Source organism: Bos indicus, chromosome 2 (genome assembly GCF_029378745.1).
Source record: "Bos indicus isolate NIAB-ARS_2022 breed Sahiwal x Tharparkar chromosome 2, NIAB-ARS_B.indTharparkar_mat_pri_1.0, whole genome shotgun sequence".
Lineage (NCBI taxonomy): Eukaryota > Metazoa > Chordata > Mammalia > Artiodactyla > Bovidae > Bos > Bos indicus.
The window spans coordinates 95,022,356-95,049,398 of NC_091761.1; the positions used below are offsets into that span (position 1 = coordinate 95,022,356).

Consider the following 27,043-nt stretch of genomic DNA (forward strand, 5'->3'; position numbering starts at 1 on the left):
TCTTTTCGGTAGGCTTTCTTCACTCTAAATATTTCCAACCGTCCGCCCGCGAACAAACACTTTTTGACCTATGAGGGATCCGTAAAATCTCGCGAGTCGCTCAGTTCGCGGGGAAACTGTCATGGCCGCGCCTGTCTACAATCACAGGCTTCTACTCTAAGGTGAGTGGAGGACGAACTTAAGCGGAACAGTTGGTTGTACTACGCTTTAGACTTCTTGCCTTTCGGAGAAAGGTCTCAGAAGTTGCCCGGGAAGTAAGTTGAGGAAGGTGGGTTCATACTAAGAGGCCCGGCTCGGGAAGCACGGACTCCTCTCACCGGTTCTGAGACCTGGTGAGACTGGTTGCATCTCCCTCCCAAACGCAGGCCACGTGCAAGCATCACTTTAGTTTGCTGCCTCCTCCCCTGAACCGTTGTGCTTGTCCAAGGCCTTATTTTAACAGTTCGTGTTTAGCTGTTGTTAAATCCTCATGTTAAAAATTATCCATCAAGGTTAAGCCCTTAATTTTTATTGCCGACATCTCCGTAAAATCTTACTGCAAAGAAAGCTTTATACTAAAACTTTCCCGTCAGAAACCCACTAATTATTTTTTTTTTTAAGACTTATTTATGTATCCACTACTTCCAAACTAACCTTGCTCCTTTAAGACTGTGTATGCACAGAGAAGGCAATGGCACCCCACTCCAGTACTCTTGCCTGGAAAATCCCAGGGATGGAGGAGCCTGGTAGGCTGCAGTCCATGGGGTCGCTAAAAGTCTGACACGACTGAAGCGACTTAGCAACAGCAGCAGCATACACATTGTAGTAGAAGTGGAAGAAGCCCTTATGTGATAAAATGGTTTTACCCTTTTAAGGTAAATGTTAATGTCTCCCTAGGTCCCCACTTTAGTCTCTGTTAAATGGATTTTGTATTTTTAAGTAGAAATTTTATTCTTAATTTTTATTTCTGTTATAACCCCTTCCCCTGCAGGAAAATGACGGCGGACATGAGTTTTTTTTCATTTGTAGAAGCGACGTGTGTGTCATCTTGATAACTTTAAAGTCTTTTGAAAGTACTTCAGTAACTAGAAAATGAGTAACAGAGCGGGTTCCTTTTTATGGAACCTCAGACAACTCAGTACTTTAGTTCCAACAGGCAGAACTGTGAGGCTATATCCTTTGGCATTTTGCAGACCAAATGTTGCTTATTCAAACTGGAACCGAAGAAACCTCTTAAATACCTTTGGTAATAAAATGCATTCATCTACTAGATATCTCTTTCGGGATGCTTTAATTTTTAAATCAGAAGGTGATGGCTGTCAAACAAAGGGCATAAACACGGCAACAGTCTTTACAGTTGACAAACTACTTTGTCCTAGAAGACTGTCCTTTGATTCAAAGCACTTTCTTGTCTCTGTTAATGAACTGAAGAAAAGCTTTCATCAGGAGGCCTCTGATGAAGATGTTCTCACCAAGAGAAGAAAACCAGCCCTGATCAGCAGTACAAAACTGTCTCAGGAGTGTAATTCTCTGAGTGATGTGTTAGATATATTTTCAAAAGCACCTACATTTCCTAGTAGTAACTATTTCTCAGCCATGTGGACAATTGCCAAACGGATGTCGGAAGATCAGAAGCGCTTTGAAAAACAATTGATGTTTAACCACCCTGCGTTTAACCAGCTGTGTGAACATGTTATGAGAGAAGCCAAGATCATGTATTTCGGAGACCTGCTGTTTAGTCTTCATGCTATAGTGAAGCTTGGGATTCCTCAGAACACGCTGCTCGTACAGACTTTGCTGAGGGTGGTCCAGGTAAAATCAAAAGGAGGTATAAATATACTCGGTTTAGCAAATCTTGAAAGAATGATAGGAAGTAGACCTATAGCCTCCTTGAATGAAACTTATCATTGGAATGATAGTTTACATTTGTTTCTGCATAGATACTAATATTCTATGGTTTAGATACCTTAAGTTAGCAAGATCTTTCTTTTGCTTTAGAAGTTTATGAACACTTGCCCCATTTTTCTTCTCAGGAGTTGAGTAATAGTGAATAAGCTGAAGTGGGAAGAGATACAAAATATACAAGAACAGTTTGGGTAGTTGAAAGGAGAGAAGGGAAGGGAAGGGAGCTAGTATTTATTGACTACCTGTATACCTTTTACTTGTGTTGTCCTGTTTAATCTTCACAATAGCTGTGTGAGGTTGGTGTTACTCTAGCAGATGAAGAAAGAGATTTTGTTATGTTAAGCAACTTGGCTAAAGTCACAACTACTGATTTTATTTATTCACGCAGTAAATGTTCATTGGCTGTCAACTGTGGATTAGTTATTACACTTGTTACTAGGGATGTAAAGATATGGAAAACATAATTCCTGCCCTTGTAGAGGGGACAACAGATGCTTTGTAGGCAATTACAAAAATAACCAATATCCATTCATACATTTACGACATTGTAGGCGCTATGATACTGTAGCACTGATCATTGGGAATACAATTACAAAATAAGGGCCACATAGAGCTTTTAGTGCAATGAAAGAAAAATACACACAGTGTGTAACCAGGGGCTTCAAACCTAGTTGGGAGAATGCCTTCATGATGGGAAGAGGTGATGGGGGGTGGGGGGGGGGGAGGATACAAGATTACTGTTTGAAGCAGTGATATGTACAGGGTTTGAAAGGAGGATTGTCTCATATAATTCTCAATGTAGCTTTTAAAAGTAGTCATTGTTACTTTCTTCTTCTTGATGAGGAAATTGAGGCTTAGAGAGGTTAAATAGCTTGCCCAAGGCCACATATTTGTTAATGTCACCATTTGTAGGTATTTGATAAAATACTTGCTGGTTTAATGAACAAACACCTTGTCATAGTAGAGCTAAAATTCAAGCCCAGTAGGAGATGATGTCTAAGCTGAGTGCAAGGGATGGCCAGCAGTCAGTGAGAAGGTTGATAGCCAATGAGATGGTGTTTCAAGTAGAGAAGACTGTTCAAAACCTGGAGAAAAGTTTGGGGAACTGAAAGTAGTTCACTGTGGCTAGAAGTACAGATTATTGGGGTTATGAGTTTGAGGGAATTGGTAGGAAATTGTGCCTATGGTTGTCAAGGGAGAGGGGTTGGTGTCATGACAAGGCATGAGGTTGGGGGGAGGAAAAAGGCTGAATCATAAAGAGCCTTTTATGCCTGGCTAAGGGGTTTGCCTTTATGCTATAGGCAGTGGGGATCCACTGGAGTATTTTAAGCAAAGGTCAAGCTGCTCCAGTTAGTATTTAGATCACTCTGTGAGTGGAAAATTTATTGGAAAAATGAAATTGGATGGGGGGGATCACTTTTAGTTTCAAACAAAGGAGTCAGTGTCCTCTTCGACGTCACTGAAATGACACCAAGGTTGGCCAAGGAAAAGAATAGTTCCTTTAAGTAATTGTTTACCTCTTAAGAGTGGGCTCTTCAGATTTCAAAACTCAATGATCATAATTAAATAATTTTTTTTAAGATAGAAATTTCCCAAGGATGATCTGACATGTATCCTATCTTACTATAGAATTCAAGGATTGAGTTTATAGATACTTGAGTGTTTTTAACTTTTAACATTACTGTGATTTCTATATGTTTTCAACCAGTAACTAATTTGTATTGTGTATGTTTGTTTAAACTGCAGAATATCTGTGTTTTTTGGTAGACTCTGTTCCCTATATAGTTACTTCAAAGTAATTGCAGTAAGTCACTTTACCTGGTCAGTGATTCTCTAAATGAATTTTGGACAGTATTCCCATCATTATAGTATCTGCATTGGTGAAATATGACCAATGGGTATTTGGGGTCAGATTATCTATACATATAATTGTATCTCACTAACATGGGAATGTTGCAAAGACGTTTTAGCTAGGTATGAAATATATCATCAGTGAAGCTTGCCCTTCAAACACCTAGCCAGGTGGTCTTTTCTTTTATAGGAGATATTGATGGAATGCTATAATGGAAACCCTCTCATGGGAATGAGACCTTTTTTCCTTCCAGCAGTATCCATTTCTTATCAATATCTGCTTCAGACTTGAGGCTTTGTGGCTTGTTGGTCATGGAATTTTAGCAAAAGAGCATATATCTTTCAGGTGTGATTACAAGTACTCTTGTGAGGTGTATAGACTAGTTGTGATTAAATTGTAGAGCACTAGGTGAGCTGTGCTATTACTGTTCACTTTCTAAATTAGGCCATTTCTGGAACTAAATTAATAACCCTGATTCAAAGGGTTTGAAAGAAGGATCCAGGGAGCCTGGGTTCCTCTTGAGATCCAGATAGTGGTGGTAAAATGTGATAGCAGATGTGAATTAGAAAGTTCACAACTGAGGTTGCAGTTTGATACTCAGGAAAGAATATAGGGAAATTGTAAGCACAGCAGTGTAAGATTAATTAGGGGAGGGAAAACTGCCCTATAGCTTGTTACTGCACTTGTCACCATGATGGCCTTCGGTTTCATAAAGGGGTAAAAATAATGCTTGATGAAAGTTATTTCAGAAGTGGAGGAATATAATCAATGTCAAATCATTTTCAGTGGTAATTGAAAGTGTAAAGAAATTGTTGATACAAAAAGAATGTGTATCAATTATTTGAAAAGTTCACTTACATATAATGTCTGGTTTTCCAAAGTTGCTGTTTATTGTGGACTGACTCTGAATAATTGGTTTGATACTTAATCCTTTAGTTGAAAGCATCAGTTCAGTGGTTTTGCTTGGGTGAGGTCATCTACTATGAACTCATTACCTATAGTGTTTTTGTGATTACATTTCAATAGGAACGTATCAATGAGTGTGATGAGAAATGTCTTTCAGTTTTGTCAACTATCTTAAACACAATGGAGCCATGCAAGAATGTGGATGTTCTTCTGGCAGGATTGCGGTGAGAACTCTCTTACACTTTCTTCAAGTGGCTTTCTCTTTTTCTCTTACCTCAAATCAAAAGCAAAGATGAAAGACTTTGTTGGTGGCGGTGGCGGTTTGGTTGCTAAGTTGTGTCGGACTCTTGCGACCCCATGGACTGTAGCCTGCCAGGCTCCTCCGTCCATGGGATTCTCCAGGCAAGAATACTGGAGTGGGTTGCCATTTCCTTCTCCAGGGGATCTTCCTGACCTGGGAATCAAACCCAGGTCTCCTGCACTGTAGGCAGATCCTTCACCAACTGACCTACAAGGGAAGCTGGTCTTTAATAGCTTATTAAGCTTAAAATCCTGACTTTGGAACAGGTGAAGCTAGAAATAATGCTTCTTTCAGGATTCACTATAAAAAAAAAGTGTGGGTAACATTAAAATTATCTTAAAACATAGTATTGACATGGGCTGGGGGAGAACTGATACATGCTCAGTTCATAATGTTATTTGGGCACTGTGTGGAGTCACATGACAGTAGCCCAGCTTGCAAAGGAGGTTAAGTTTTTATAAAATTGATGCACCTAATCTTATAATAATTTTTAATTCCCATTTTCATTGACTATGCATTGGGATGTCTTAATATAGTCTCCTGATGTTTGTTTATGCAAAAAGATAGCAAAATAATGTGAGAGAAAAGAATACCAGTCGGGTCCTGGAGCTTTCACTAACTGTTTACACTCTCGTGGGCAGATATTTCATTTCTTTGGGCTTCATATTCCTTGCCTATAAGTAGGAACTGGACCAAATGACTTTTAAGATTTCTCTTCTGGTTTTAAGATCCTAAGACTGTGGTATTTGTTGTGTGTGATGACAGGATGCTAGTTGATGAGCAAGTTTGCAAAATAAAACATGTCTTCACATTACAAACTGTAATGAGAAGTATTGGAAAAGATGCTCCGATTGGTCTTAAAAGGAAATTGGAGGTAAATACTTTGTGAATTTTCTCTATTGGGTAAAATTTGAAAAAGATATTTCCTGTGATTTGCTATCATCTCCTAAAGTCAGTTTATTAGGAGGACATTGTTGTGCTTTTGGGTATAACTTTGCTTAAGTGGAATAATAGAGATATTTATGTGTGTATGTATTTACATACATTTATCTGTATATGTCTGAGTCATTTTACTCAAACTTTATCCTTTTTTATTTAAATATAAGATTTTAATTTATTTTACCACAAATGATAAATTAAAATTTATTTTTCTTTAGATGAAAGCCTTGAAAGAATTAGACCAATTTTCTGTTTTGAATTGCCAGCACATGTTTGCGGTACTGGCCGCCATGAATCACCGTTCCATTATCCTTCTGAATGAGTGCAGTAAGAGAGTCACAAGTAAGGGGAATTTTTCTTACATGGTTTATAGCATCTGATGTGTTCTGAGCTATATTTGTTTTGTTTGTTTGCTGTTATATGAAAAAATATCTGATGATATGGTTAGATCTAAAGTTTATTTTTACCTATAATTATTTTTTGTTTTTACAAAATGCAGTGCTGTTTTTCTAAAGAAAAGTGCTGGGTATATAGTATCTTGAATCTTACAGTCAAAATCATCTGGTAATTTTTGTTTTCTAACTCATTCTTAAAGGTAACATCCATGGGTGTCCTTTTAAAATATTGATCAACATATTGCAGTCTTGCAGGGACCTCCAATATATTAATATAGATCTTTTTAAAGGAATAGCAGATTATGTGGCTACAACTTTTGACATCTGGAAGTTGAAAAAAGTAAGTATGTTAAAGTTTAGAATAAGTCTCAGAAACTTTCAAGAAATCTATTTATTTATTTGTGGATATAATTCTCTATCGTTTTAAAGTGGTTTAGATTCCAAAATATTCCAATGCTAAATTGGTTTGAAAAATTAGCTCCTTACAATTTCTGTCTGAGTGTTACCTATTATATACTGTTCAATATCTTGATCATCTTTCTATCCAAAACAAAAACTGTATTGCCAAAGTCTGTTTTTCATATTATATGATACTTTGGTTGGGTACTAAGGATTATTTGTGCCTTTCTATGTTTCCTTTGTTAGATTTAGAATAATAAAGATAGGTAATATGACGGGCTTAAGCGTTTTGAAGAATAAAATGTCATTACTGTCTTCTATGTATGGAAAGTTTGCTTTGTTCTTCAAGGGTAAGAGCCTTTAAGTTCAGGGCCTGTGTTAATACTAAAACGTCTGAATGAAGCAACTGGTAAAAACTTATTTTTATAGTGAAGCCGAGGTAACCATGTTAGATTACTGGCTTAGTTCACTTTGGAGGTTGAGGTAATATTGTGTTTACTATGGAAATTGATTTTGGAAAGAAAAGTCCTTACTGTAAGAATGACAAAGAGGGAAATGAGAGGTGAAGTGGAACATTTATTTTAATCATTGTATTTCAGCTCTATTCTCACTTCTAGTATTTAATATTGAACATAGAAATTTTTGAGTTATCTTTTATCTATTAGAATATAGGAAGTGTCTAGGTTTGGAAAGGAGAGCAGTTTGAAATTGACTTGGTCATTTTGAAAAACTTCAGAAGGGGTATATTTAAAGGTAATTTGCAAGATTTTGTATGAAAAGCATGTAGGAAAGGATGTATTTTAAATGACATTGGAAATGAGAACCATTGTGTGCTCTGCTTCTTGGCTGATAAAAAGAGGTTGCTTATTAACTTGATATTTTACAAGGGAAAGATAATTACTCCTTTTAAGGGAATATTTTTCAATCAGGACAATTCTGTTGCTTATTTAAACTGTTTGAAATTGGAAAGATTGCTGATAACATACTGTAATTCTTAAGACGTTTTCCCTCAATTCTTTTTTTTTTTTTTTTAGGTTCTTTTTCTCCTCATTTTATTTGAAAACTTTGGCTTCCGACCTGTTGGTTTGATGGACTTATTTATAAAGAAAGCAGCAGATGAACCTGGCTTCCTAAATGTGAAAAGCCTTGTCGGTATTCTTAATGTTTATTCTTCTCTCAATCACTTCTACAAATGCCAGACCCACGAGTATGTACTTGTTCCTTTTTACTTTTTGTATTGCCACATATCATATTTATAGAAAAGATTACAAAGCTCAATGAATTCTCACAAGCAAACCCATCCATGTCCAGAAATAAAACTTACTCTTCTTTGTTTATGAAGGTAAACAGTTTTATCTTAGATACACGCTTTGCTTTTGCTCTTTTGTTGTTGTTCTTTGCAGTGCATTTGATAATTCAGTGTAGGAGACTTCGTTTCAAACTTTTGCCCAACTTACTCCCTTAGCACCCTAGTTTATAGCTCAGTTTTGACCCTAGCTCTCTATCTGGTCCCAAACTACCACTTTCTGTTCTTTTCATTTTAACTGCAATCCTACATTTCTACTAATAAACACAGCAATTCCTCAGATGTGCCGGGCTCTTTCAGACCTCTTCTTTCCACCCAGAACGTCTTTCCTTCTCTAGATCAGTTAAGGGTTTGTTAAAAACCAGAAATGTATATAACATGTCATTTGTTAGAAGAGTGACTACAAGTGCAGACCCAGGAGACACCTTGCTTAGGTTTGAATCTTAGTCCTGCCATTCGTTACCTACTTACCTTTACCTTACCTGTAACTTACCTGTACCTCAGTTTCTTCATCTGTTAAAATGGGCATGAATAATGACTTATTTCTAATCATACTGGACAATTTAATAATTGTTGTTATGAGGATTAAGTGAGTTAACCTGTGTCAGAATCTTAAGGCAGTGCCGGATACACAGTAATTATTAGATTAAGGCCTTGGAGGAATAAACTGTGGCACTTCTGAGGGTCTCAGTGGCAGGGTTCACAGGCCATTTCTTGGCCACCAAGTGGCTTGGCTCCCAGGTTATGCAGTGGTTAAGAATCCACCTGCCAATGCAGGAGACGCAAGAGACATGGGTTCAATTCCTGGGTTGGGAAGATCCCCTGGAGTAGGAAATGGCAACCCGCTTTAGTATTCTTGCCTGGAGTATCCCGTGAACAGAGAAGCCTGGAGAGCTACAGTCCATGAGGTTGCAAAGAGTTGGACATGGCTGAGCAACTGAGCATGCATGCCCAGCTTGGCTCCATCAGCTTTTTGTCCCTGTGGTTTTTTCTCAAGATCTAGATTTCCAGAAGAGAGAATCTGATTGACCGAGTTTGGGTCACATGCCCATTTCTTTGGCTCTGGTGATGAAAGAAATGCTGGGCCATGAAAAGCAGCTGCTCACTGTACCCTCCAGTGTTCCAAAAAGACTTACTTCCTGTATGTGTCCTGTGCTTTCCCTTATATCTCCATCAGAGCTCCTGTGCTTGCCGTGTCTTATCTGAATCTCTGGTGGAACCTTGGCACACAGCTGCAGTTTTTTGTCAATAAACCTCTCTCCACAATTGCAGAGCTTTCTAGTGTCAGACCCAGGTGCCTGTGTTTCTAAACGTAGCACAGAGCCTGGCACAGAATAGACAGAAAATAAAGGTTGAAAAGATTCTCCCCAAATTCAGCCTTCCTCTACTACCCACTCTTGGTTTTATTATGAAGCTGGCTCCTGTGTTCCTCCTGCCCCTTCTTGACAAATACTGTTAAGATGTGAAAGTGAAAAGTGTGAAATTGTTAGTCGCTCAGTCGTGCCTGACTCTTGGCGACCCCATGGACTGGGGGTCGTGCCAGGCTCCTCTGTCCATGGGATTCTCCAGGCAAGAATACTGGAGTAAGTAGCATTGTTAAGCTGAGTAGTAATTAAAACTCCAGAAACAGGCCCATGGATTCTGTAGAATTCAGAGAACAAACACTGAGTAGTTAGGGAGTTTTTCAGTTGACTGTAGGTGTCCCAGGAGATAATTTGGTCCAGTAAAATTGTTATGTTGGAAATAGAGGATGGATAACCAAGGTAACCCTAAGTAGCTACACACAGGTTAGGAAATTCGACAAAACATGACTAGGAACAGGCCATACTGAGGGGGAGTCGTGAATGTTGTACTTGTCTGTCTGCTCTGCTTTCGTCTAACTCACTGGTTCTCAATTGGCCGTGATTTTGCCTCCTGGGGACATTTGGCAGTATCTGGGGACGTTAGGTTTCGTGTGGTGGGGGAGGTGGGGGGAGAGGGTTGTTGTACACTCTCTAGTGGGTGGAGGCTGGGGATGCCGCCAGCGTCCTACTGTGCACAAGTCAGCACTGCAGTAACGAATTATCCAGGCCAGATTGTCAGCAGTGCTGAGACTGAGGAAGTGTGATCTAACCCTACCCTCCTACCTCAGCATTTCTCCTTTGGAGAAGTAGGAGTGATAAGAGTCGCTAATAGATTGAGATTAATCAATAAGAAATTCCTGAATGTCCATGAGTGTGCAGTTCCCTGAAGTTGGTATTTTGAGGACTATAAATAAAGAAGTTTGTGTTCTCCATCCTTCTTAGGAGGCAAGTCATGTATATTGAGAGGAAGGCAATATGATACGTACCAAATGAATGCTTTATGGAGGAAGGAGAAAGGAAGATGGCCTCCTAGGGTGGAAAGGCAAAGGTTTTAGGAGCAGTAACTCGAAGCATTTGGGAAGTGAGTTGACTGGAAGAGATGGATTAGGTAGGAGAGTTGTAGAAAATTTGACTTAGCACTTTGTATATCCACATTCTGTTCCTTAATCATTTTATTTATGTTATGGCCTCTGGTAAAGAGAAGGTGTTAAATCTAGAATATCTTCCTGGGTTTGAAGCCCTAGGAAGAAAACATTTAACATTTCAACTCTGTCATTCCAGTCCTTTGGTTTCTTCACTTTTTGATATGTACTTGCCACTCTGTAGATAATCCCGGATTGCATGTCTGGTCATCAGTGTGCTCCTGAACTCCAGGTTGTATATGGTCACCGGAGATCCCACAGGGGTCTCAAGATCAATAATTCTGGAAGTCAGCTCATTCTTGGTTTTTTTTTTGTTTGTTTTGTTTACTGTTTATCAAGTACCATGTCAAGTGTTTTTTCTTTTAAACCACTTTCTGTGCTTGGTCACTCATTCGTGTCTGACCCTTTACAACACATGGACTCCTCTGTCTATGGGATTCTCCAGGCAAGAGTACTGGAGTGGGTTGCCATTTCCTGCTCCACTTTATTGAGGTATGAGTAACAGCCTGCAAAGAGCTGTGCATATTCAGTGTTTACAACTTGGTGAATTTTTAGCTCATTATTTTTGACTCTTTCTTTTCCAATAACATTATCCTCTTTGTCCTCTAATTGTATTTGTTCATTTAGTCAGAAAACTTGTACCAAGTGCTCAGGTACTTAAGACAAAAGTGAGTAAGACATAATCCTTTTTTGCCAGATGATTCTATGTAATGGGTAATGTAGACATAAGTTGGCAGTTAAATAGAGCATGAACATGGAAGTGGCAGAGTTCTATACAGGTTACCTAGAGATAGAGGAGGAATGTGCCAGGATTCTAGCCTGGTGGAGTAGAAGGTCAGGGTAGATGTCAAGCGTCCTCCCTGGAGGAGATGGTACCTGAGCAGATCTTAAAAGATGGATACAAAGGAGTTAGCCATGGAAGGAGCATCAGGTGTAGAAAGGACTCTATATTCAAGTCAGGAGGGAAAGAAACAGCGGACTACGTATAGGGAATGACACAGATTGTAGTGTTGCGGAAGATGAAGTAGGGCACGAGGAGTGGGAGACGTGATTACCCCTCGGGCTCCAGATCAGCCCTTCTGGCTGCCTCCTCCAGACTCCCGTCGGCTTTCCCTTTGCCTCACTGTTGTCTCTAGGACCTATCACAGTCTTTCTCGTCATCTGTCTCCTCCCGCCATGGGATCTCCCAGTCGATCTCAGACATTTCCCTTTGTGGCTCATCCTTCAGGGCACACGTGCCCTGCTGTGAGTGTCCCTGCCTGTTCCTCACTTACCACAGCGGAACAGGATACACTTTCAGGGCTCCCATTTCTGTGCTTAGTTTCAAGTGGTCTTTGCTTTTGCCATCTTTTCTACTTACTGAAATTCTCCCTATCCCCAAAGCTACCCCATCTACGTTCTTTCCGGTACACTATCACAGTACTTTGCATGCACTACTTTTTTTTTTCTGATATAATGAAATATAACTTATGCCTTAAGAGTCAAACTGACCTGGGTTCAAAGTGTGTCTCGGCCTGCTAGTTTATTGACACTGCTAATAAACCCTCAACTAACCTTGATTTCCCTTCTCTTCATCTGTGCTCAGTTATCCTATGTAACCTTAGCTGAGGTGGTACAATTAGGCTTGTGGTTCTTTCAGCTCACAGCATTAATAGCAACAGAATTTTAATAGCTTATAAACCTGTAGTGGCATTCCAGGCCTTGTAGATTTACTGAGAATAAAAGCCTGCTACTGCTGCTGCTAAGTCACTTCAGTCGTGTCCGACTCTGTGTGACCCCATAGACAGCAGCCCACCAGGCTCCCCCGTTCCTGGGATTCTCCAGGCAAGAACACTGGAGTGGGTTGCCATTTCCTTCTCCCATGCATAAAAGTGAAAAGTGAAAGGGAAGTCGCTCAGTTGTGTCCGACCTTCAGTGACCCCATGGACCGCAGCCTTCCAGGCTCCTCCGTCCATGGGATTTTCCAGGCAGGAGTACTGGAGTGGGGTGCCATTGCGTTCTCTAGATAAAAGCCTAGCACAGTGGTTAAAAGGCTCTGGACCCTGACAGCTTGGATTTCAGGGCTGTCCCTGCTGCTTCTTGGCTGTGTGCCCTTGGACGAGTTACTCGACCTCACTGAGCCTATTTACTCATTTTTATTATGAGGATGATAATGACACCTATCTCATAGAGTTTGAATGGGAATTAAATGAGTTAAAGCCTATAAATATTTGCCCTATGTGAGACATACCATGGCAGCTCACATTTATTGAATGTATATATTTGTTACGAGAGTCAGCTGACCTGAAAGATGTGTGAAGACCTAGTGCAAATGCAAGCCTGATGGTTTTATCCACTGAAAGCCGTTGGTTCTGTGACACCTCACTAGCTCTATCATGATCTTGTCTTCTCTTCATATTTGTAAGCCAAGTTTCCTTTCTGCCCTTCTAGGTTCCTAGAAGTTATGGCCAGTGCTCTAACAGGTAGTCTTCACCATATATCTTCTGAAAACCTGTTAAATGCAGTGTGTTCATTTTGCTGGATGAACTATTTTCCCCTGGCCCTCATTAATCAGCTTCTTCAAAAGGACATCATTGATGATCTGCTGACGTCAGGTAGGATGTCAGCGTGCAGTGTGACTGAGATAAGGCAGTAGTGCCAGGCTACCTGGTGATTCTGAATAGGGGCTCAGTTACAGCGGTGTCAGTTAGACCTTCTGGAGCAGGTGCTCCTAATGAAAGGACCAAAGATGGTGAAGTCCAAGGGCCATGCGTTAAGCCAGCAAACCTGTAAGTCAAGTCACTCAGTCGTGTCCTACTCTTTGCGACCCATGGACTCTACAGTCCATGGAATTCTCCAGGCCAGAATACTGGAGTGGGTAGCCTTTCTTTCTCCAGGGGATCTTCCCAACCCAGGGATCGAACCCAGGTCTCCTGCATTGCAGCTTTACCAGCTGAGCCACAAGGGAAGCCCAAGAATACTGGAGTGTGTAGCCTATCCCTTCTCCAGCGGATCTTCCCAACCCAGAAATTGAACCAGGTCTCCTGCATTGCAGGCAGATTCTTTACCAACTGAGCTATGAGGGAAGTCCCTGTGGAGCCTCCTTTAATGACAAACCCTGCACACAGATGGCAGGAGTAAGAAACACATCGTCATTGTTTTTTTTATTTACACGTTATGCACCTATACAAAGACTAAATGCTCAAGTTGCTCTTTATGCCCCTATCAGAGGTGTTTATACTTCTAATCTTTACATGTCACATTTGAAGCCAAGTTAAGTCAACTTTTGCAGCTGTAAAGCTTTGCCACCCATGGTCTGTAATGAGGGCACAGCTGTTAGATTAAGAAACCAAATAGTTAGCAAAGTAGTGAATTTATTTACTCTTGAAACCAAAATTAATTGTTTACTTTTGGTTTTTACTATTAAAGAAGGAAAATCAGGGACGTCCCTGGTGGTTCAGTGGCTAAGACTCCACGCCCCCAATGCAGGGGGCCTGGGTTTGATCCCTGGTCAGGTAACTAGATCCTGCATGTGCAATTGAGACCCGGTACAGCCAAATAAAAAAGGAGAAAAGGAAAAGGAGAAAAGCAAAGGAGAAAAGGAAAGATATAAACATCTGAATGCAGAGTTCCAAAGAATAGCAAGAAGAGATAAGAAAGCCTTCTTCAGCGATCAATGCAAAGAAATAGAGGAAAACAACAGAATGGGAAAGACTAGAGATCTCTTCAAGAAAATCAGAGATACCAAAGGAACATTTCATGCAAAGATGGGCTCGATAAAGGACAGAAATGGTATGGACCTAACAGAAGCAGAAGATATTAAGAAGAGATGGTAAGAATACACAGAAGAACTGTACAAAAAAGATCTTCACGACCCAGATAATCATGATGGTGTGATCACTGACCTAGAGCCAGACATCCTGGAATGTGAAGTCAAGCGGGCCTTAGAAAGCATCACTACGAACAAAGCTAGTGGAGGTGACAGAATTCCAGTTCAGCTATTCCAAATCCTGAAAGATGACGCTGTGAAAGTGCCGCACTCAATATGCCAGCAAATTTGGAAAACTCAGCAGTGGCCACAGGACTGGAAAAGGTCAGTTTTCATTCCATCCCAAAGAAAGGCAATGCCAAAGAATGCTCAAACTACCGCACAATTGCATGCATCTCACACGCTAGTAAAGTAATGCTCAAAATTCTCCAAGCCAGGCTTCAGCAATATGTGAACCGTGAACTTCCTGATGTTCAAGCTGGTTTTAGAAAAGGCAGAGGAACAAGAGATCAAATTGCCAACATCCGCTGGATCATGGAAAAAGCAGGAGAGTTCCAGAAATGCATCTATTTCTGCTTTATTGACTATGCCAAAGCCTTTGACTGTGTGGATCACAATAAACTGTGGAAAATTCTGAAAGAGATGGGAATACCAGACCACCTGATCTGCCTCTTGAGAAATTTGTATGCCAGTCAGGAAGCAACAGTTAGAACTGGACATGGAACAACAGACTGGTTCCAAATAGGAAAATGAGTACGTCAAGGCTGTATCTTGTCACCCTGTTTATTTGACTTATATGCAGAGTACATCATGGGAAACGCTGGACTGGAAGAAGCACAAGCTGGAATCAAGATTGCCGGGAGAAATATCAATAACCTCAGATATGCAGATGACACCACCCTTATGGCAGAAAGTGAAGAGGAACTCAAAAGCCTCTCGATGAAGGTGAAAGTGGAAAGTGAAAACGTTGGCTTAAAGCTCAACATTCAGAAAACGAAGATCATGGCATATGGTCCCATCACTTCATGGGAAATAGATGGGGAAACAGTGGAAACAGTGGCAGACTTTATTTTTTTGGGCTCCAAAATCACTGCAGATGGTGACTGCAGCCATGAAATTAAAAGACGCTTACTCCTTTGAAGGAAAGTTATGACCAACCTAGACAGCATATTCAAAAGCAGAGACATTACTTTGCCAACAAAGGTCTGTCTAGTCAAGGCTATGGTTTTTCCTGTGGTCATGTATGGATGTGAGAGTTGGACTGTGAAGAAGGCTGAGCGCCGAAGAATTGATGCTTTTGAACTGTGGTGTTGGAGAAGACTCTTGAGAGTCCCTTGGCCTGCAAGGAGATCCAACCAGTCCATTGTGAAGGAGATCAGCCCTGGGATTTCTTTGGAAGGAATGATGCTAAAGCTGAAACTCCAGTAATTTGGCCACCTCATGTGAAGAGTTGACTCATTGGAAAAGACTCTGATGCTGGGAGGGATTGGGGGCAGGAGGAGAAGGGGATGACAGAGGATGAGATGGCTGGATTGCATCACTGACTCGATGGACATGAGTCTGAGTGAACTCCGGGAGTTGGTGATGGACAGGGAGGCCTGGCATGCTGCGATTCATGGGGTCGCAAAGAGTCGGACACGACTGAGCCACTGAACTGAACTGAACAGCCAAATAAATAAATATTATTATTTTTTTTTTAAAAGGGAAAAGCAGTATCAGGCTTATGCCCATGTTCATTTGCTTCATCGTGTCTGACTCCTTTGCAACCCCATGGAGTGTAGCCTGGGAGGCTCCTTTGTCCATGGGATTCTCCAGGCAAGAATACTGGAGTGGGTTGCTATTTCCTGCTCCGGGGGATCTTCCCGACTCAGGGATTGAACCCAAATCTCTTGGATCTCCTACATTGGCAGGTGGCTTCTTTACCATTGTGCCACCTGGGAAGCCCATATCTGGGAAATAGAGTTATTTGAAATCCTTTTAAAAACAGTGGAATGAAATTTCAGAGTTGAAGTGTGGAAGAGGAATACTATGTGCTGATTTTTCAAGCAGTCTAATATAGGGGAAGCAGCTGTGAACCCAGGAGACTTGAATTCTAGCTCCAACTTTGCCCTTAGTTAACCAGGATGCGTTTTAGCATCCTGGAGGGTTTCCCCATCAGTTGAGTGAAGAGTGAGGCTAAAGCACCTTGAAAGGTATTTTAAACCTTAAAACCTTATCACGTACAGGCACTGATCTACACACTGTGGGAACTTGGGGGACCCATAAAAATCCCTCCTGATAAGAAGCAAATAATCAGAATTATAGGTACATTAATACAATTTCTTTAATGTGACGTTAATATCTTTCTTAACTACATTTTTTTTTTTTTTTTTAGGTGACGTGGAGAGGAATGTTCACAGGCTTCATGTTGTGGCTACTTGTCTGAAACTCGATGATGCTCCTTGTCACAAGGACCTGGACTTGGTGCTGCCTCAGTTGCCCCCCATGACCTTCTGTCCACAGCCAAAGGTCGCCGCAGTGCTGAGTGACCTTCTGGGGGAAGGGTGCTTCTCACAAAGTGTACAGTTGCCACATAATTATTTTATTGGTATGGGACTTTTACGAGTTTCTTCTGTTTTACTTTATATTTCTTTTTTTCTGACAAAAGATTAGGAGTTTACTGCGGCAGCTTAGTGTGGTGCAGCATGGGCCCTGGAGTGGACTACCTGGGTGTGGATTTTCACTCCCCGGCCTACTAGTGCCATGCTTTCAGCACTCGCCAGCCTCTTTCCTTATGTGTAAAATGGCAGTAATAATAGTACCCACCTCATAGGGTTCCTGTGACCTACAAATGAGACAGTACATGTAAAATCCAGACTCGTATCTGACACAAGTAAGTAAGCTCGGTATACCTTAGCTGTTGCCATTGTCATTATTGGTAGTAATAGTAGTAGTAATTTTTAAACAAAAAAATCACTGAGTACTGTTTGAAAAATTAGTATCAACTTTTTTTTTTCTTCCAGATTTTGAAATCAGAATGGATGCTAACCGGAGCCAAGTGCTTCCATTTTCTGATGTGGACGTGGTAACTTCTACAGATATTCAGAGGTTTGTTTACACATACTCATTTGCTGAGCTGTCTGTATTTATTTTTATTTTTTATTTTTTTTGGAAAGTGAAAGTCACTCAGTTGTCTCCAGCTCTTTGGGACCCCATGGATAGTCCGTGGAATTTTCCAGGCCAGAATACTGGAGTGGGTAGCCTTTCCCTTCTCCAGGGGATCTTCCCAACCCAGGGATCAAACCCAGGTCTCCCACATTGCAGGCAGCTTCTTTACCAGCTAAGCCACAAGGGAAGCCCTGTATTTAAATCTTAATTCTCAAAGACTTCATATTAAATAGCAGTAACAATACACAGACTTTGTATTTGTATGGAGCTTGTTATGCACCTAGGGACGTCTCATCCATTAGTCTACTCCTTAGGTATACATGTAGGCACTGTGGTTGAAGACCGTGGGGTTGGAGTTGGCCATTTAATGAAACAGACAGTTTTAAAAAATTAGGATTTAAAGCTAAACAGTGTGATCAAACAACATTGACATAATTGAAACCATCAGCACAGTGTGAATTTTTGACAAGATAATGAAATAGCGATCCTAAAGAATTAAGACTTCTACCCAAATAAAATACCCAGTATAAATATTTTGTTCTACCAGTCAAACCTTTGAAAAGGTAGAAAAACTTTAGTTTTTTAATTAAGGTATATTGTATATGGATCGAGCCATAGTGAGGTTAATTAGAAGTAGTTGCCTTGACTCAGACAGTACAGAAGGTGTCTCTGGGATAAATTGATGCTGCTCCCCAAGAGCACACTCTGCCTTGTAAGCAGCTGGATCAGGTCGTGTTGCACATACCCTGTGTTCACACCCCGTGTTCACGGCTTTGCTAGGGCCTGCAGGGCACACAGAGCTGAGTCAGACATGGATCCTGACCCCAGGCGACTTACATCCCCTACTGCTTTGTAGGACATGAATACGTAGAGAGAGGTACAGAAAAAAGTCTGTGGGGATTCAGACTCTTTATCTGCCCATCACTTCCCACTCACAGCTCTGTAACTTTTGCTCCTTTCCAAATCCATCTAGATTGCTCCTTGGCCATCTTTTTCAGCCACTATCTTCCCTATACGTAGCGCCTATCTCCCCTTAAGGAAAGCCTTTCTCTCTGGCTGCATTGAAAGATCGTTTTTCTTTTTTCTGGAATTCAACTGTTCTGGCATAATTAATGTAATAGCTCTCAGCCTAAAGTACTGAGAAGAAATGAGAAATCAGTGTTCCTTTAAAGATATAAAATTTCTTTCTCTTTATCTCAGCAGACAGTAAGGATACAAATGTCTTTTTCCCCCCAATGAACTTAATCTTTCCAAAAGGCCGTGAACAATGAAAAAAAAATTACACCTTCAGTTTTTTTTACACATACAGATATTATCTTTTCAACAGTCTTGTCTATCTCTTCTTTGTTTTTGGTCTCCCCATCCTGGTTTTTAAATGCTTCTCTCTTGGGGAGACAATATGTACAAACAGAGCATTTTCCATTTAGTGTTATCTACACCAATACTTCTAGTGGCATAAATAATTATATTTAGATCAGCGATTACCTCTATAAGAAAGCCCTAAAATGGGTGCTTTCATATCTGAAAATTTTCCTCATGAAGAATGTAGCCATTCTTAAAGATGGTTAAGAGATACTGTTTGTATAAAACATCTTTATAAGCTTTTTGTTCCTAAGTGGCCTTCACATACTGGAATGTCTGCACAGGCCAGATAATGAGGAAGTGAAGGGCTAGAACAGGAGGGAACGGTGAGGAATGTGGTCAGTGGAGGGCTCAGCTTTGAAATCTCCAAAGAACAAGAATACAGCAAGATTGTACACAGTCATCTCATTAGTAACTAGTCTGTATTTTTGTTTTCAGAGTAGCTGTACTCTGTGTTCCTAAATCTGCTTACTGTTTGGATTCAACCCACCCCAAAGGATACCTTGCTATGAAAATGCGGCATTTGAAAATAATGGGTTTTCATGTAATCTTGGTAAGAAAAATTGCAAATGAAATCATCTTCAATTACTGATGTTCATTTTGCCAGGAATGTTATGGTTGAAGTTGGTTACTAGGACTAGAAAAACTGCCAGCAGTATTGGAATAATTGTTTTGCTTATTGTTTTCTTTGAAAAAGAACATTTCTGGTATATGATTTTGTTCCTGCTCAGTTGATTACTAGTCATTTACTCAGGGTTTTATAATTTAATCTTTTTTGTTAAGTGGAAAAATGTAAATAATATATTTTCCTATTTAAGAACATGAAACCATATTCAGTTTCTAGGTTATCTTAAACAGGAGAAGAAAAGATGTTGATTAAAGCTTTGTTTTCATGGGTCATTGTGAGGCCATTAAGGATATTTCTCACTAGAAAATGCTGGAGGGTTTTAAGAGGATAGTTCTTCCCTCTCTGTACTTCATTTGATTCTGAACACTACAACTTGAGCAACCTCAAGGTATCTATATGGAGTGAGGACCACACAAAGAAGTTTATATTAATGTTAGGATCGATCTAAATGCCAGTCATTTGGTCCTGCATATAATATGAACTGTAAACATTTGAATCTTCGTTATGATACTTCAGTATCTAAAACTGGATCATGCCTGGATTATCAAGGCTAAGATGGCCCATTTCTCTAATGAGCTAATCTGTAACACTTTTTTTTTTTTCATATTGGCTATTATGTATATTCTAAGGAAGATTATCCCAAAAAAGAAATGTTTGCACCCTTTAGAGGACCTTTAAAGTTTTTGTAATTTTCACTGTGAGAGCTTTCTTCAACCCTAGTATATATAGTCATAACTAAACTTTTTAAAATGTGCATAAATTGTAAGTGGTTGGCTTGATGTTATTTCAATATCCTTGGGTGTCAAAACTAGCTTTTATATGTCATCATCTTCTTGCAAACTGATTATTTTCTTCTTTCTTTGGTAAGGTCAATAATTGGGAGGTGGAAAAACTAGAGATGAAGGATGCAGTCGCATTTTTGAAGACTAAAATCTATTCACCCAAAGCACTGTCTTCTGCTGATATACATTTGCAAAGCACATGTTAAAGTGAAAAACAACCTTTTAATGTTTGGAGACCTGAATTTGTAAAAATAACTTTAATAAATACTATAATTCAGTTGTCGATGTAATTTACCTGACCGCTCACTATAATACAAAGTGTTATTTCAGTTCACTGTTAAAAATTAGTGTTAAGAATGAAAGAAATGTTGTTACTGGCACTTTAGAATATGCTGAGAAAATTCCAGAAGGCTCATCTTTGCAGTAGTACCTATTCCTTCCAGTACCCAGATACCTGACAAATTCATGAGCTGTAGATTTTACTGTTTCTCATTAGCTTTGATGCATTAAAAACGGGTTTCTTAGTTGTGATGGTTTGCAGGTAATTTGGTGTGGGCAGTCCTTGGCTTGGAATCTAAGCTATTTTAGGACTCAGTTATGGACAACATTTTCAAGCACTGGCCACAAAGCAGTTGGACTAGGTTCTCAAATTCAGTTCAGTTCAGTTCAGTCGCTCAGTCGTGTCCGACTCCTTGCGACCCCATGAATCGCAGCACGCCAGGCCTCCCTGTCCATCACCAACTCCCGGAGTTCACTCAGACTCACGTCCATCGAGTCGGTGATGCCATCCAGCCATCTCATCCTCTGTCGTCCCCTTCTCCCTCTGCCCCCAATCCCTCCCAGCATCAGGGTCTTTTCCAATGAGTCAACTCTTCACATGAGGTGGCCAAAGTACTGGAGTTTCAGCTTTAGCATCAGTCCTTCCAAAGAACACCCAGGGCTGATCTCCTTTAGAATGGACTGGTTGGATCTCCTTGCAGGCCAAGGGACTCTCAAGAGTCTTCTCCAACACCACAGTTCAAAACCATCAATTCTTTGACGCTCAGCTTTCTTCACAGTCCAACTCTCACATCTATACATGACCATTGGAAAAACCATAGCCTTTACTAGACGGACTTTTGTTGGCAAAGTAATGTCTCTGCTTTTCAATATGCTATCTAGGTTGGTCATAACTTTCCTTCCAAGGAGTAAGCATCTTTTAATTTCATGGCTGCAATCACCATCTGCAGTGATTTTGGAGCCCCCCAAAAATAAAGTCAGCCACTGTTTCCCCATCTATTTCCCATGAAGTGATGGGACCAGATGTCATGATCTTAATTTTCTGAATGTTGAGCTTTAAGCTAAGTTTTTCACTCTCCTCTTTCACTTTCATCAAGAGGCTTTTTAGTTCCTCTTCACTTTCTGCCATAAAGGTGGTGTCATCTGCATATCTAAGGTTATTGATATTTTTCCTGGCAATCTTGTTTCCCGCTTGTGCTTCTTCCAGCCCAGTGTTTCTCATTATGTACTCTGCATATAAGTTAAATAAGCAGGGTGACAATATACAGCCTTGAGTACTCCTTCTATTTGGAACCAGTTTGTTCCATATCCAGTTCTAACTTGCTTCCTGACCTGCATATAGGTTTCTCAAGAGGTAGGTCAGGTGGTCTGGTATTCCCATCTCTTTCAGAATTTTCCAGTTTATTGTGATCCACACAGTCAAAGGCAAGCTAAAAATGTATAAAAATTAAGGAGGTAGCATGTTAAAAATGAGTGAGTATCGGGCATCTGCAGTTGTAACAAGCATTCTAGATGGAAGTGGTTTGTGGACCAAACTAAGAGAAACAGAGACGAGATAACACAGATAGCAAGGAGTCCAAATTCCTTAAGATTTATAGGCTGTGGGTTGCCTCTTTGTTGAGGTCATTTCTTTCTCCCTTTCTTCCTTTCTCCCTCTTCCCCTCTGCGCTCATCATTTCACAAAGTCTTTTAAACTAAATATATATAGCTGAACTCTTGTGAGCCAGACCTGGGGGCTATTTTTCAGTTATGTGTGTAATTCTTTTGTGGAAATAGTTGTTCACATTTGTCATATGCCTGTCTGTCTAATATTTGAATTGCTGGGGATATAGCAGGTTTTACCATGTGTATGTTGGTATTATTTTACCCCCATCCAAAAGTCTGAATGTTTGTGCCTCACCCCCTCACCATCCCTGAAATTCATTTATTGAAACCTAACCCCCACTGTGATTGTATTTGGAGGTAGAGCTTTGGGAGATGACTAGATCATGAGGGTGGAGGTCTCATGAGTTGGATTAGTTCTTATGAAAGAGGCCTCAGAGAGCTCCCTATCACTTCTCCCTGTGAAGTCAATGAGAAGATGACCATCTGTGAACCAGGAGACGGGCGCTCACCAGACAGAACCTGCCAAAGCCTTGGTCTTGGACTTCCAAACCTCTCCCACAGTTATTTGTGAGAAATAAATTTCTGTTGTTTATAAGCTACTCAGTCTGTGGCATTCTGTTAATGTCAGCTGGGATGGACTGAAATACCCCAGATACACAGACATGCACTGAACATCTTACTCTGTGCTGGGCACTGCTAAGTATTTGGGTATATTCTCCATTATCTTAACTGTTTGACATATAGCTGCTATTAATCTCTTGGGACCCTTATTTCCTCTTATCTAATAAGAGGATAAATTATTTATAAAGGCTATATAAATAGGATAGGGCTGGAATTTGAACCTGAGCTCATACGGACTTACAAGAAAAGTAGTTGAGAAACCCCAAGTTGGCAATAAAAAATCTCTAGCAATATGACTGCATCTGTCACAGGTTTTATCAGCTTATCCTCCCTGCATTTAGAAAAGGTTAGAGCTGAAAGGAAATGCATCAATCATTTAATCCACCTCCCTCATTTTATGGATGAGGAAGTAAAGGTTCAAGAATTTGATTTTTCTGGAGTTTAAGCCACATCGTTGATTTCCACATTATTTCCTTTGCTGCTGCTTTGCAGCTTGTGTATCAAGAAATCTGAACTTTTATTCCAGATTGGACATCATCTAGTTTTATGCACTTGACCAAACGATTTAATCTTACAAGCTTCAGAACAAGAGTTGAAAATATTAGGGAACTAAAATTTTCATTCTTTAAAGAGTAAATACATACGTAAGTTTTTTCTAATGGCTAATTATGACTCATTTTCAAAGGATTGGACAAATTTATGGATTCTCTGGAGGAACTAGCATTCCTCTTTCACTGGTATTACTAGTGTTAGCATTCTTCATTGCTGTATAGAAAATCTTGTGAGACTGAAGGTATAGAGGGAAGGAAAACAATTTAATAATATATAAGTCTTCTCAGGATTAAGATTTACTTTCCACTCCAGGAAAATATATAAATATTTTCCTTTTCTGGTATTTATTCAGTTGATTCAAAACAAAAACCACTTAACTCCAGTTTGATTTCATGGACCCATTTCTCACACAATTAGGATCAATAAATAAAAGATGGGGGAGTTTATAAATCTAAATTCTGACTCTTCTTGATTAAATCACAAAATATGTTAATATTTCAGTACCAAACTCTAAAGGGGATAAAATAACCTACTTTATTAACCAACTGAAAGAGTGAATATTAAAGATATAAAGTTGGATACATTTATGTATATGGCTTGCTTCTGATGCAGTCTTATGCTAATAAGTCAGCCACCTTGTGAAAGAAATAGATGTAAAAGACTGATTTTTTTTTTATGTTTAATTTTGAGTCTTGACTGACCTTTTTTTGGTTGTGTTTTGAGCAGTGTTAGGATTGGCTTTTGTTTTTATTTTTTGATTCTTAAACCTTTTTAATATGTCCATTTGTGTTATGTCACACAAATGTAAACATTTAGTCAAGAGAAAAAAAATGGGTAATATATTTATGACATATCTAAGTAAAGAGCACATTACAAAATAAAAATGAGTGATGAGCTGATCAACATAAAAATATTTCAGTCTGTTAGTAATCAGAGACATACACATTCAAACAAATGAGAGGTTTTGCCTTTCTAAATTAGCACTGTTTTTTTTTCCTTTAGGAATCATAGTGCCGACAGGTAATGAGGCAGGCACTTGTGTATGCTGCTGGTAGGATGTAAATTAATACAACCTTTCTGGAATGCATTTTGTGACTTCTTCCCCTATACTTTAAAAAATAGCTTTATGGAAGTATAATTGACGAACAGCAAACTGCATATATTTAAAGTGCACAATCTGTTGTTTTAACAGATTTCACATATATGTAAAATATCCATGAAAATGCCACCACAATCAAGGTTATGAACATTCACCACCCCTGAAAGTTTCCTCCCTTTTTGCCTTTCCTTTGGTTCCCTGGAAACCAGTGATGGGCTTTCTACCGCTATAGAATGCTCTAGTGTCTTGAAAACATTGATACCTATTGACGTGGACTAGGAGTTAGATTTTTAATTATCTTTGTGTCTGTATGCACCCTTAGTATGCACATGATAAATATTTGTATTATTCCCACACTGTATGTAAGGATTCTTATCACTCCATTGATTTCATATTTTACTGCATATAGCCTAACACCGGGAAGTACTTAAGTGTTCCTCGTTAATGGAATATATATCTTCTAAGCCCTTGCTACTCAGAATGTGGTCCACAGACTAGCAGGATCAGCATCTTCTGGGAGGTTGTTAGGAATGCAGACTCTTGGAACCCATCTCAGAACTACTGAACCGGAACCTGTATTTTTACAATATCCCAAGTGATTTGTGTGCTCATGAAAATGTGGGAAGCGCTGTTCTAAGACATCATTTTAATATTTGTAAAATACCTAGATATACCATAATTTACTTGATGTGGGAAAAACTTTAACACTTCTATTAAATGGAAAAACAAACACTTGACTATATGTAGAGGATTCAAATTTTATTCTCCTGCTTTTTTTTTCCAAATTTTGTTTTCATGTTTTTTTCCAAATTATGTTTTAAATAATGGCAAGAGGTGTATAAAAAGAAGAAAAGGGATAAAAATGTAGAAAGTGGTATTTCTCAATAGTAGAATTGAGTAATTTTAATTCTTTATGTTTTATTTTTCATATTTCAAGAATGAATATGTATTATACTTAAAATAGAAAGAAAAATGATTAAAAGTGAAAAGAAAGTGAAAGTGTTAATTTCTCAGTTGTGTCCAACTCTTTGCAGCCCCATGGACTGTAGCCTGCCAGGGTCCTCTGTCCATGGAATTCTCCAGGTAAGAATACGGAAATGGGTAGCATTCCCTTCTCCAGGGGATCTTCCCAACCTAGGGATATAACTTGGGTCTCCCACAGATTCTTTACCATCTGAGCCACATACTAGCTGATCTTAATCCATTTCTAATATTTGATTTCCCAAACAGCATTTTGGCAATTAGTGGTAACCACTAAGAGCTTAATATATACTCAAAACTGTGGGGGATAGAAAGAAATGAAAATAGAGAGCCTCTCAAGTTGCTCATAAGATGCCATTATTGTATGTTGAAAGACAAACTGATGTATGACAAGGTCCGAAGCAGAAGATAAGAGGAAGTTGGGGGCGGGGCAGGAAGGGATCACTGGGTTGGGTTTTCAGAGCTGTACTCAGCTAAACAGAGGAGGGTGAACAAGATTTGGCAGCAAAGGGAGACCATATATGATCTGAAAATTATTTCTCCCAGGGTTTTTGAGATGGAACAATATTGATGGTGGTACATGTGTTAATTCTGACATCTGAATTTTAAAAGGGAGAGGAGCCAGGAGCAGTATCCTTAGAATGTTAATGTTGCAAGTAAATAATTTTCTTATGTTTCCTGTGAAACCTTGTGTCTGTGACAGTGCAGCCTATTTTGCACATTGGTTCATTCTACCCTATCCCATGGTTTATCTTTTTTAGGTCATGGTGCACACAGGAAATGGCAGTTCTTATAGCACCAAGTGGGAGAGTATTTTGGTGTTTATTTGGAGCCTTGTAGAACAAAATTATGTATGATATAACAAGAACTAAAATCAGTAAAATTCCAAGTAGTAGTAAGGAAGACTTTAAGTATTGACTTTGTATAAAATTCCCAAACACACTAATTTTTCCAAGTTCCTTAATGAGAAGCTTGATCTTGCTTTCTAGACATAACTATTAAATATCAAGTTGTATGTTTGAAATGGCTATATGCAATTTTTTGATCAAGATATTTTATCAATTCTTGGTTATCACTGTTGACAGGACACTTTACATAAATAACTGATGAAATAATTTTAAATTTTTTGAAAGCATTCAAAAATTAAAAATTGTATTTAGAGCCTAACCGCTTTCTTGTTCTGTCATTGACAAATGTGACAATATTTTTTGTGATAATACAAATAGATAAATGCAGTTAAATTTCTTCATATCAAATATTTACAAATAATAATGGAGTTCTAATTTGCACAGTGTGTGTGTGTTGACAGAGCAGTCACTCTGCAACTAGTTCAGACATCTCTAAGCGAACAAATATAAGTAAACATAAGACAGAGATTGGGAACATCTACCCAGAGCTGTACTTAGGAAAAGCTGGCCTTTCTCAGCCCCTGACTGCGCCTTACCATGAAATTACTCACCAGCTAGAGTGTTTTTTGTCCACGAGGGTCAGTGTCTCACTCAGCAGTAGGCTTCTTAAGAAGCCTAGGTGACTGGACACATGCTTGGCTTCACATATCACAGCAGAGCATCATGGGCCAGATGCTTCTTGTATTTATCCATAGGAACTGAGAAGAGAACCATCAGTCTCCTGTCCCCACTTTGTTCAGGCTACCTTCTAGAGAGCACTAGGTGAGGAGGTTACTGGCCAATTGGCCTTTGGCTACCCAGCCTTTTGTGGCTACCCAGAAGGCTGAGGAAATAGCTATTTCTTGATACACTTATGACTCATTT

At 39.5% G+C, this 27,043-nt stretch overlaps 1 protein-coding gene across 1 annotated transcript; it reads left to right on the forward strand.

Annotated features, from left to right (window-relative positions):
- Positions 1 to 32: 32 nt before the first annotated feature.
- Positions 33 to 22,617, forward strand: FASTKD2 (FAST kinase domains 2). Its single transcript, XM_019975858.2, has 12 exons — positions 33 to 161; positions 971 to 1,791; positions 4,763 to 4,866; positions 5,709 to 5,817; positions 6,101 to 6,224; positions 6,478 to 6,617; positions 7,711 to 7,883; positions 12,898 to 13,061; positions 16,590 to 16,802; positions 17,218 to 17,302; positions 19,163 to 19,277; positions 20,221 to 22,617. Exons 2-12 carry the CDS (start codon positions 1,072 to 1,074, stop codon positions 20,338 to 20,340), a joined length of 2,067 nt encoding a protein of 688 aa, XP_019831417.2. The 5' UTR covers positions 33 to 161; positions 971 to 1,071; the 3' UTR covers positions 20,341 to 22,617.
- Positions 22,618 to 27,043: the final 4,426 nt, after the last annotated feature.